Source organism: Macrosteles quadrilineatus, unplaced genomic scaffold (genome assembly GCF_028750875.1).
Source record: "Macrosteles quadrilineatus isolate MER2022 unplaced genomic scaffold, UCM_ALF_1.0 Scaffold_5__1_contigs__length_97177068, whole genome shotgun sequence".
Taxonomy (NCBI): Eukaryota; Metazoa; Arthropoda; class Insecta; order Hemiptera; family Cicadellidae; genus Macrosteles; species Macrosteles quadrilineatus.
In genome coordinates this window covers 32322214-32334418 of record NW_026542598.1, presented here as the reverse complement: position 1 = coordinate 32334418, position 12205 = coordinate 32322214, and the positions used below count along the sequence as shown (strand labels likewise).

The 12205-nt window shown below is 34.4% G+C and overlaps 1 protein-coding gene across 1 annotated transcript in view; it reads left to right on the top strand.

Annotated features, from left to right (window-relative positions):
• Window positions 1-223: 223 nt before the first annotated feature.
• LOC128994412 (centrosome-associated protein 350-like) overlaps window positions 224-12205 on the top strand; it is a 52054-nt gene continuing 40072 nt past the window's right edge. The window contains exons 1-4 of the mRNA XM_054418967.1: window positions 224-308; window positions 2271-2708; window positions 5607-5948; window positions 11072-11382. Of these exons, the coding sequence (XP_054274942.1) occupies window positions 2432-2708; window positions 5607-5948; window positions 11072-11382 (930 nt within the window). The 5' untranslated portion in view covers window positions 224-308; window positions 2271-2431. The remainder of the gene's footprint in view (window positions 309-2270; window positions 2709-5606; window positions 5949-11071; window positions 11383-12205) is intronic.

Here is a 12205-nt window from a genome sequence, read left to right as displayed (position 1 = left end):
ATATTATGACATTGAATGTTGAGTTTAAAAACCAAAGATCTTTCTAGAATCAAAATCAGGATGGCATGATGATTTATAAAGATATCAGTATCAGTTCTTGTAGTATGACTGATTTTGTTAGAGCCTCATGTTATTTTTGCTTATCTGCTATGTCTTCGCCGCCGGCATCGTTGCCATGCGGACCGTGGTGAAAACTAGAAACAGGATTGTAAATAAATAAACAGCAACAACAGTCAACGAGTCAACTTTAAAATTCCCCAATTTTTACAAATTTATTTGAAAAGGAATAGGTATTTTTGTCAATTGAGGTAGGTTTAAATTTTTGGTTCACTGTATTATTCATATGTTTATTTTGTACGTATATGTAGGATTTCATAACTCAGTGAATGGTAAGTTATAGGCTTAGGCTACTAACTGTAGTGATAATAAATCATTGGTTAAGTTCAATACATAGATTAATACACACGTTAATAATCTAGCCTAGGCCTACACGATAGGAATGCTATTTTATATTAATATTGGTTTTCCTTGTAAGAATTGTATTCTAAACTAGGCCTAGTATAAAATTCCCTCAGTGATGGTCACTAAACATAAACATATTCTATAGTAGGTAGGCCTACCCTATTCTAGCTGGACTGTAATCTAGTAGGTACATTATGTTACTAGTCCTGAAAATAGGTGTTTACCGGACGAGTGTGGTTGTTCCCGTGCGAGACGAAGTCGAGTAGAGTACGGTATTACTATAGGAGTCCGGTAAACACATTTTGGACGAGTGACATACGATATTTTACGCCATACTACTAGGCCTAAATCCGTACAAAATCCTTATATATTACCACCGACTAAAGGACTAACAATCACTAGTCATATTTTGAGAGGTTCCTTATGTTTTTGTTTATCAACTAATCACTCTTACTCATTGCCTAATAAGTAAGTATATAATCATCTGGTTTGTGACCGGTAAAACTCATTACAGTAAGTTACAGTAGTAAGATAATGAAACCCCATTTGATTAAGCTGACGGCAAACAGCTTTTTTCTGGACTAAATCCTTGTGTGGGAAGTTCGTCAAAACAGTGTAGTGTGGCGTAAAATTATTTCCAGTCAATCCATTGGCTTTATGATTTTGTTTCAAAGACAACTGATTTACAAACAGCTGGTGCACCTTAATAGGATATCCTAGTCTGATTAAATACTGTCTTAAAGTTTGTTAAAGTTGTAGTTAACTTCTTCGATTTGCTTAGTATTGTCATAGACAAGTAAGTTATGGTCAAGGTTTCCCCATCAGTCGTTATCATGTTTGACTAAAAAGTGAGGGTTTTTGTGAAATGATACAATCCACCCTCCTTTTTACCACCTTTACCTCCTTTTACCTTTTACCTCTTCTTTCTTCGCCACAATCCTCAGATCGGGGAGTCGTCAAAATTTCTCCTTCTTCATCTTCTTGGCAGCCTTTCAGCTAGCCTAGTGTAAGTGTGTATAAGTATGTGTTCTTGTATGTATTCCTTTGTTGAGTAATATGGTTTGTTTATAAGGTAGTTTTTTAGTGTCTTTACAAATGTAATATGATTTGAAATATTTTTAATTTTTTCTGGCAGAAGATTTATGTACCTATTTAGATCCTGTGTATATTGGGGTGTTGCTGAATTTTTTTTAGTCTGTGTTGTGGCAGGTTTATATTGTTTTTGTGTCTGGTGTTGTGATTGTGATAATGTGACCGGAGTGTTGGATTGGATTTTTTTGCTAGGATTATGGTTTCTAGGATGTATTGTGAGAAAACGGTGGGGATTTTGAGCTGGATGAATAGGGGTCTACAATGTTCCAGATAGTGTGTCCTGCATATTGTCCGTAGTACTTTCTTTTGTAGGATAAGTAGGTAGCTTGTCCATATTGTTTGCAGATGATGATCCCCATGTTGCAATTCCGTAACTCAGGTGAGAAGCAAAAAGCGAGAAGTAGGCTATTCTGGAGGTTTCTTCGTCGGTTATGGTGTGAATTCGTTTGATGCCATAGTGTGCAGAGGCCAGTTTTTTACACAGATGTTCGATGTGCTGCTGCCAGGATAAATTTTTATCAACAATTATTCCCAGGAATTTAGTGGTTTCTTGCGTTGTGATACTGATGTTGGTCCAGTCGCTTTGATCTTTTAGGTTGTTGCTTGGTTTGAAATTGATGTGTGTAGTTTTCCTCCTCCTTCAAACAAAATGTTTCACAAAATATACTGTTCATTCCAGCAATATAACTATTATAAAAAACTTTAATTATTTTCAGGATCTTCTAAAGAAAACTTAATTACAAGCCTAGATGAAAATACAGAATACAATCTTTCAAAATCCTCTCCCACAAAGTTAATAAACCATCCCAAATGGAGGTATTGGCATAATGATGAAGAAGCAATAACGTTTATTGACTGTTTTAATCAAGTAGAAAAAATGGATAAACTGAGTAAAGAGAGTGATGTAATTGATATGGATAATCCTGCTGTTTTGTTACATAGTTCAATGACAGAAACAGGGAAAAATGAAGACGTAATTCAGAACTCAAGAAGAAATAATGAACCTCCAGCAAAATCTGTTTCCTGCACAGAGTTGCTAACAAATTATTTAAAATCTAGTTCATGCAGCAATATGGATGGTAAAACATTATTCTATAACGAGAAGGGTTGGCCAGTTAAAATATTGAAATTAACTGAGGACTCGCCCCCAAAAAGTAAGTAGATGTAGGCTACTAAGTTATGATAGGGCCTACTTACCAGTTTGTTTACAAGTTAATACAATTCAGATCTTAAGTGTTATTAGTTAGCAGGGATGTACAGTCCCAAGTGCAACACAAAGTTTAGCCTGTAGAACATAGTACTTTTTTATCTGTTAAAAACCGTAAGTACCTTTATTAATATCTATTATGAAAGCAAATGGAATATCACATCAGCAAGCAGGCCTAATACATATTTTTACCGATTGCTACCAAGGTCACTTTTCTAGAGATAGGCCTAGGCTACACTAATGAAACTTTGGTTTTTAATTGTGAAACTAGAACCAAATCTTCTAGCCTATATAAGTTAGGTAGCCTACATTATATTTCAAAAATTAAAACTGTGATGAGTTATAAAAATACTAGGTAATTATATCGACCTCCGGACCTCACGCGAAATTAAAAATTTTTTTTTCCAAAATGTTCGAAATTTCACGCTGATTTCAAAAATGATTGTCGTTTTTTTCGGAAACGTCCCGTTTTCCCGGAAAATGGAAAAAACGGGAAAAATATTTTTTTTACTCAAAACCCATGTTGTGGGTACTCGAATTGTGCGGAATTTCCTCCTGAACAAGAATATGTAAATTTTATTACGATCGGACCACTATTAAGTAAAATATCACCGAAAAACGGGAAAACGGGGAAATTTTTCTTTGCTCAAAACCCATGTTGTAGGTACTCCTGAACAAGAATATGTAGTTTTTATTACTATCGCTTTTAAGTAAAACATCACCGGACAGGTTACCTAACCTAACATAACCTAACCTAACATAACCTAACTTAGGTTTAGATTAGGTTAGGATAGGTTAGTTTAGGTTAGGTTAGGGTTGGTTTAGGTTAGGTTGAGTTTCGTTAGGTTAGGTTAGGTTAAGTTTGGTTAGGTTAGGTTGGTTTAGGTTAGGTTGAGTTTCGTTAGGTTAGGTTAAGTTTGGTTGGGTTAGGTTAAGTTAGGTTAGGTTAGTTTAGGTTAAGTTAGGTTAGTTTAGGTTAGGTTAGGTTAAGTTAAGTTGGTTTAGGTTAGGTTGAGTTTCGTTAGGTTAGGTTAAGTTTGGTTAGGTTAGGTTAGTTTAGTGTACCTAACCTAACTTAGGAACTTAGGTTAGGTTAGGTAAGTTTATCAATAACATGAGTATTGTAAGTAAACTAACCTAAACTAACCTAACTTAACCTAAACTAACCTAACCTAAACTAACCTATCCTTACCTAACCTAAGTTCCTAAGTTAGGTTAGGTTGGGTTAGTTTATCAATAACATGAGTATTGTAAGTAAACTAACCTAAACTAATCTAACCTAACCAAACTAACCTAACCAAACTTAACCTTACCTAACCTAACGAAACTCAAACTAACCTAAACCAACCTAACCTAACTTAACCTAACCTAACCTAAACTATACTAACGTAACCTAACTTAACCTAACCGAACCAAACCTAACGAAACTCAACCTAACCTAAACCAACCTAACCTAACCTAACTTAACCTAACCTTACCTCAACTAACCTATCCTAACCTAACCTAACCTAATCTAAACCTAAGTTGGGTTATGTTAGGTTGGGTAACCTGTCCGGTGATGTTTTACTTAAAAGCGATCGTAATAAAAACTACATATTCTTGTTCAGGATGAAATTCCGTACAATTTGAGTACCTAAAACATGGGTTTTGAGCAAAGAAAAATTTCCCCGTTTTCCCGTTTTTCGGTGATATTTTACTTAATAGTGGTCCGATCGTAATAAAATTTACATATTCTTGTTCAGGAGGAGATTCCGCACAATTTGAGTACCCACAACATGGGTTTTGAGCAAAAAAATATTTTTCCCGTTTTTCCCATTTTCCGGGAAAACGGGACGTTTCCGAAAAAAACGACAATCATTTTTGAAATCAGCGTGAAATTTCGAACATTTTGGAAAAAAAAATTTTTAATTTCGCGTGAGGTCCGGAGGTCGATATAATTACCAAATACTAAGTACTAGGACTTCTGGGTAGGATCGTGGCGGAATACTAGGAGAAACACTAAGTTAGTTGCTACATATCTTTAGATCTGGTGATGGGCCTCAGCAGTTAGTGCCTGCCACCAGCTCTGAAGATGGCTATCTGCAACAAAGCCAAAATGTTAGCAACTAGTGTTTCTCCTAGTATTCTGATGCGGTCGTATCCAGAAGACCTAGTACTTAGTTTTAGTGATTGTGACCATGGAAGCCTTAGGCCCATTTCCTAAGTTAGTTATCCAACCATTAAGTTACTGTAAACCACATAATTTAAAGCTAGGCCTAGTATGCCGTGAAGGTGTGGCAAGTATGCAAAGACATTTTGACATTTTGCCGCCCCTGTCTGTACTCTGAAGATATGTGCCAGGATTTTTGCTCCTGCTCTATAAGTTAGGCCTTCTCTCAAAATACCACTTGGTTTGTAAACACCGCATACCGTACTTCTCTACTACTCACTTTTGGCCTAATACTTTTAATACTTTTCAAACGTCTCAAATTAGTCACATTGCAAATGGACCTGGGGTGTGAATGGATGAATCTGATATTTTACAGTCACAGCAAAGGGGTTACTTTAGATTTTTAATGATAGCCTATCTTTTATGATAAGGCTTGGAGAAGGAAACGTTTTGTTTCTTTCGAAGACAAATTCATTGCCTTGAATGGGTTTGATAGACAACAGAAAACCTTAGTAATGAATGTGATTTTTACAGGTTTACAATGAGTTTTTAGTTGTAGGCTACTGTGTTATCCAGTATTTTTGAATATCCGACCATGCTGGAGCCAGTTTAGATTTAAAAAGTATTTACTGTAAAGACACAAATTAATAATTTATACTACTACTTAAAAGTGTTATAATTATGTAAATATTTTAGCAACAAAACCCAGGTCCACTCGATCTGTGCCTTCGACCTCGAATAAGAAATCACCTCGTAAAGAAAAATCCATTTACACGCAAAAGACGCAAGTTACTGCACAAAGTAGACTGAGGAAAAAGTCAGAATCTTTGAAAGAAGATAAAGAAAATAAGAAAACTGAACCCTCAGAAGAAAATGGTACTGAATGCAGCTCTAAAATAAATTTTGAACAACCTGACCCAAAGGAAATAGTGGACAAGAAAATTGACGATGGTGTTGGCACGGACTTGAAATCTATGTTACAAAAACTAGACGAAACCATGGACCAGTTAACTTCTGACAAACCTGCTCAAGTAACAGGTAAAGAATTTATAAAAACTTTTGGCTCACTATAAAATTTAAGTTAAGTTATTTAAAAAATATATAAATAACTAGACACTATCAGAATGCCTATTTTGCATGATTCACTGTAAATTAAGGAATATTACCTTATCAGACATAATAATTCTGATTGTTGTTTAAAACGGTTTAAAATGCTTGAATGAGAAGACACGACACTTTGTCATGGCCAAGGAAATTAAGTTTAGGCCTACCGATCTTTGTGATCTATCCGTCAAAAGCCACCCTTTGAATTAGGCCTATTTCCCATCTCTCGCTCGTGCTGACAAAAACCTGGAAAAATGTAGCACCAAGCACCAGACATAATCTCCCCTTATTGAGTAGCCACAAGGGGTTGTTATCAGTTTGATATTTAGTTGGAATTCTAAGAGCATTTTTCATCTGTGGTTTGTGCTCGCCCCCCCTGCCTCAGCTTCACCATAGACAAAAAGAATTAAATATAGACTTGTCAGCCGTGCTGAGGTTACCATAGGTTTGGGCGCTCACACCGCTGGGAGCGCCGTGTAGCTACGTAGCACTAAAGCCGTACTACATGGCGTTCCCAGCGCTGTGCGCCAGAACCTATGGTAATCGCAGCACAGCTGACGGTCTATATTGAATTCTTTTTATCTATGGTTTCATATATCTTGCTTGCTGAAATAATGTGAATTACCTAGTATGAAAGTCTTTGTTTTTCAATCTCTAATTGTTTGGTATACATATATTAGGCAAGTGATAGAAATCAGGCATACAGTAAGCAACACACAACACACATTGTCGTTATCAAGCCAGTTTTGTGATTATTAATCCTCCTGTCAAGATCTTAGGTAGCGAACAAGCACAAGGATTTTAACACGGCTAAATGTTCAGTATCAATTGAGCACAAAGCAGATATGAAAGTTAACTACATTAACAAAGCTTAGTAGCATTAGTAAAGCTGCTGTTGTCTCTGGACTTTCTGTTAGTACGTTCAACACAACCCTCTTTAGCTTGAATCCTTAATTCTCTTAATCACATAGTTTCGGCCATCTTTGAACGTTTAAACCATTCACTCAAAAAACTTATTTAATTTTTTGCGGTATCATTCCCTTCTACCAGAAAACAAAAAATGCTTCAAAATTTATGAAACAGGTCTAGGAGAATAATTTTGTACGCCATCTATATTTGGCTGCCGTACGTAAGTTAATTGAAAAACAATTTTGGGGAGGAAATGGCGGTGTTTAAATACAGTAGTGAGAGTGACCTGACACCTTTGTTCTCTTTCTGCCACTTGTCTAGTTGCCAGCACCTGTAATTCTTTGATATTGGCTTACTAACTTACACTATTGTTGTTGTATTTAATTCATAAGTAGGCTATAGAATTATTGGTTTTTCCACAGTATTGTTTTGTTTTACTATATTACACTGTAATATAGCCTAATAGTGGGGTCGTATAGCTGCATATAGTGGCAGAATATTTCAGTTCTGGCGGAGAGGCTGCAATTTTAGGTGGTTATAGTATACAAGTTTCTGAACCTAAAACCGCCCAGACCCCAATTTTTAAGGACCTCGGTCGTCCGTAATGGCGGCCGTAAGAGGATGCTGGGTCCCCATGAATTGGCTATAACGACCGAATGCCTGAACAGATTTTTATGAAATTTGGCACACAAGTACTTTAATACATTATCTCGGGCCAGGTTGTCAATGGTCGAGTTTGATAAAGTCGTTTCAAAATGGCGGCCGTTATAAGCTAAAATAAAAAATAATCTTTCAGTGTTTTGTGTTCTCAACTCCCTCCAGAGATCTGCAGCAACCTATTCACTTTCCTTTGCAATAAAAGGTTGCATTACCGTCTCTGTATTTCATGGAATAGGCCACCAAATAATACTCAAATAATACCTCCACCTCAGCAAACCTGCAGATTAAGTGAGTTTCAATTTCCCTGATTTGATTTTCAATTAAATCAATTTCAATAACATTAGGTTTCATGAGTACCTAGGTTTGCTGCTACAAGGAGATTAATAAAGTGAGTTTTTATTAATTTATTAATAGCTTAGTTTAAAATAAATAAATTTGCCATGTTTTAAAAAATGTAATCATAAACAAGCAAACTACAACAGTATATGTACTCTCCGTAATAATAACATAGGAGTTTTAAATTTACAATATTTTGAATTTTCTCCGTAACCAATAACCTCATAAAAACACTTCAATTCACTAAACTATTTGTTTGATTAAGATCTTCAAAATAGTTTAGAGATAAATTAGGGAATTTCATGTTTTGAGGGTCAAACATGAGGTACGAACATAAGAAAACCCAATTTTTACCCGTTAAATCACCCCCAAAAACCCCGTTGCAATGGTCCGACAACGCTGGTTCGCGAACTTGTTCGAAGAAACGTTGGTTTACACGTTTTTGCAAAATTTCATAAAGATCGGATAATTTTTGCTAACGCACACACACATATATAGTGTGTTCAAGAAAGGTAGGGACAAAGTTTACGTATTGATTCATTGGATCAAAATAAGAAGAACATAAGGAATAACATTTTTTTACAAAATCGCTTCGTTAATAGATATCCATCATTTTATATGTTTTTCATTAACATTTTATCCTTTATAACTTATATTGGAGATATTGGCAATTAGTAATGAAATGTATAATTAAATTTACAAGTTCAACAAGGCCAATTAAAAGGCCACAATAAAATGAATTAAAAAAAGGGTACTTAGTTTTTAATAATGCTTTTATATATCAAAATAAAATAAATTTATTACACATATATTGGCCTTGTTGAACTTGTAAATTTAATTATACATTTCATAATTTTATCCTTTGATAATTTTTGACTGAACTTTTATGAAAGTTGGCATGTATGTAAAGGTAGAAAAAACAAATTAATTTTTTTATTCGAACCAGCATGATCGGACTATGGGAACGGGGGCTTATGGGGGGTTTTATGGGGTGAAATTTGGTTTTTCCCATTTTGGACCCAAAAAACATAAGATTTAGCAATTTCTTTCCAAACCATATTGTGGAGCTAAAAAAAAAACAAATAATTTAGTATATTGAAGTGTCATTATGTGCCTAACGGTAACAAAGAAAATTCAAAAAAATTTTAAATTTTAAATTCCCATGTTATTCTTATGGAGAATAAGTCAACTGTTGTATTTTGCTTGTTTATGAACATATTTTGATCAAATTTGTAAAATTTATTCATTTCATACTAAACTATTACATTTCATAAAAAAATTCGTTTTTACATACCTGTTGCAGCAAACCTAAGTACTCGTTAAACAAATGCTAATTAAATGGGGACTAAATGTAATATTTTTAAGGAGATATTTTAGAGTAAATCCAATCAAGCAAATGGAAATTTGCTAAGTCTGTAGGTTTGCTGCGGCGGGGGTATTATAAGGTAATTGGTCACGGAGAAAATTTAAAACATTGTAAATTTAAAATCTCATGTTATTATTACGGAGAGTACATAAACTGTTGTAGTTTGCTTGTTTATGACTATATTTTAATGAAACTTTAACCTAATTTATTTATTTTAAACTAAGCTGTTAATCTATATCTATAAAAGAGGAACTATGTATGTATGTGTGTATATATGTATATACCTTATGGACTCCGAAACCGCTTGATAGATTGTAATGAAACTTTTAGGCATTATTTAGCATCTTTCAAGGATGGTTCGAGTGAAATTTGGTGCAGATCCGTCATAAGGGCTCTGCCCCAGAGGGTTTTAAGTGGGCCAATGTCAGACTTTTTGATCTACAATGTTTACAAATAAATATAATTTAAAAGCAGATGTTTACTTTCACCAACTAGGTTTGAATAATCACAACATTCTGTATTAACATTAGCATAGACAAAAAGAATTAAATTTATCTTTCGTTCTATACCCACACAATCTAACACAAATTATTAAGTGAATAATAATCGTGCGTGCTATCTCGGGTATTCAAATGCCTCTCAATTTTTAATCAACCCACCACATTAGTGTAATTGAAAGAAGGAACTCCAATAATACTAATGCGGAACTTAAATCCACTGAAGCTCTGCAACGTTACCAGACTTTCTAACAATTTAAAAAATGACGTCAAAATTTATTAAAGCAAAAACTATCAGTGGTAGGTTTAAGGGAGAAATAGTCTTAATCCCAAGAATACTGATGATATCATCCGAATTACCCTCTGAGTTTAAGCAACTACAATTTCCTTAGTGTGTTGCTTTCGCAATCACCATTATAAGGCACTAGGGCAATCCCTGACTACCGTCGGTTTAAATGTAGAAAAAACATGCTTTTCACACAGACAGATGTATTTTGTTAGCGCAGCAACGCGCGCCGGGTAACTGCTAGTATATTTATAAGAACTCACTTTATTAATCTCCTTGTAACAGCAAACCTAGGTACTCATGAAACCTAATGTTATTGAAATTGATTTAATTGAAAATCAAATCAGGAAAATGGTAACTCACTTAATCTGCAGGTTGGCTGTGGTGGGGGTATTTTGCATATTCCATGAAATGCAGAGACGGTAATGCAACCTTTTATTGCAAGGAAAGTGAATAGGTTGCTGCAGATCTCTGGAGGGAGTTGAGAACACAAAACACTGAATGTTTTTTTTTTTAATTTTAGGTTTTAACGGCCGCCATTTTGAAATGACTTGATGAAACTTGACCATTTTCAACCCAGGCCGAGATAATGTATTCAAGCACTTGTGTACCAAATTTTATGAAAATCGGTTCAGGTATTCAGTTGTTATAGCCAATTCATGGGGACCCAGCATCCTTTTACGGCCACCATTTTGATGACATCATTACGGACGACCGAGGTCCTTAAAAATTGGGGTCTGGGCGGTTTTAGGTTCAGAAACTTGTATACTATAACCATCTAAAATTTCAGCCTCTCCGCCAGACCTGAAATATTTTCCTGCTACCCAACCTGACTATAAATAAATAATTTTACTAAGAAAACTGAATCATAAATGTACAGTACTTTTTAAACTTGAAAATATCCTCATGTGTTTTATGAATAAAAATCGCAATTCTCTTATATTCTTCCCATTTAAATGCATCCAAGTAAAAACCAGCATAATAATTTTAAAATAATTTCCAGCTACAACAAATAGAAGTACAACATCAAACAAGAGTGTTGGCAGCTCTCAAAGAAATTCTAGTCTCGAAAGGAAGAAAACACAAAATGACGTAAAAAAAGATGATGTTCTACACAGTGCCAGATCAAACAAATATAACAGTAAAGATGTTAAAGCTTACATGCAAGCCAAACGAGTAGAAAGGAAAATACAGATGTCTGAAGAAACAAGAAGGAAGCAAAACATGTTAGAAATGCAAAAGAAAAACTTGGAAAAACTCAGAGAAAAAGCACTCCAAGTCTTGAAAAAAAGTTCTGCAAAATCAACGGATGAGGTGAGAGACTTGAAGATCAATTTACCGCACCCCGAATTTACTTAAATCTCAGTATTAACAAAAAATTGTTCTTATCAATAATAAAAATAAATTGCTGAGTAATTATTTTAATTTTTTTAACAGTGAATTTAAAATGAGTCTAAACTTTCCATCTATGAAGCTTTTGAAAGATGGCTTGATTTAATTTGAATTTATGTTTTCTACAGTAAAAAGTGACAAAGTTTTAATTTAATTTTCTACTGAGTATTGCGAGATTTCTTTTGTTAATCTTTCACAGAAAACATATAAAAATTGATTTAGAACTCTCTGATGATTAAATAAATCCATATGTTAGGCAAGCGGTTTAAATTGCAATTTTTAATACAATTCAACCAAGATTAAGGTATATGAAATAAGGTATATCTCCTAGTCCAAGGTATTGTCACCAGGGTACTGAATGCTCAAACTTAGTGAGTTTCAAAGACATCTAAAAAAAATCAAGAAGACAACATTTAGGGGAATTAAATTACAGGTATATAAGTAGGCACCATTGTTATTTTTGGGACGTCGACTACTTTTTAATCAAAAGTTTTATGTGGGCTTTTTATGAAAAACCAAATGTTACGTTTCCTGATGGATTTTAGAAACAAATGTCCTAGGCTATTTTACAATCCGTGATTAGGATATAATAGCCGTGTACTGAAAAAAATAATTAAAGGCTATTATAGTAAACCTTTGTAAATACATTTTGATGCCACAGAAACATTTATTTCTGTACTAGCAGAGTACCCGTCCTTCGTACGAGAATGGCATTTAAGTATAAAATGCTTAGTACAGTTATACT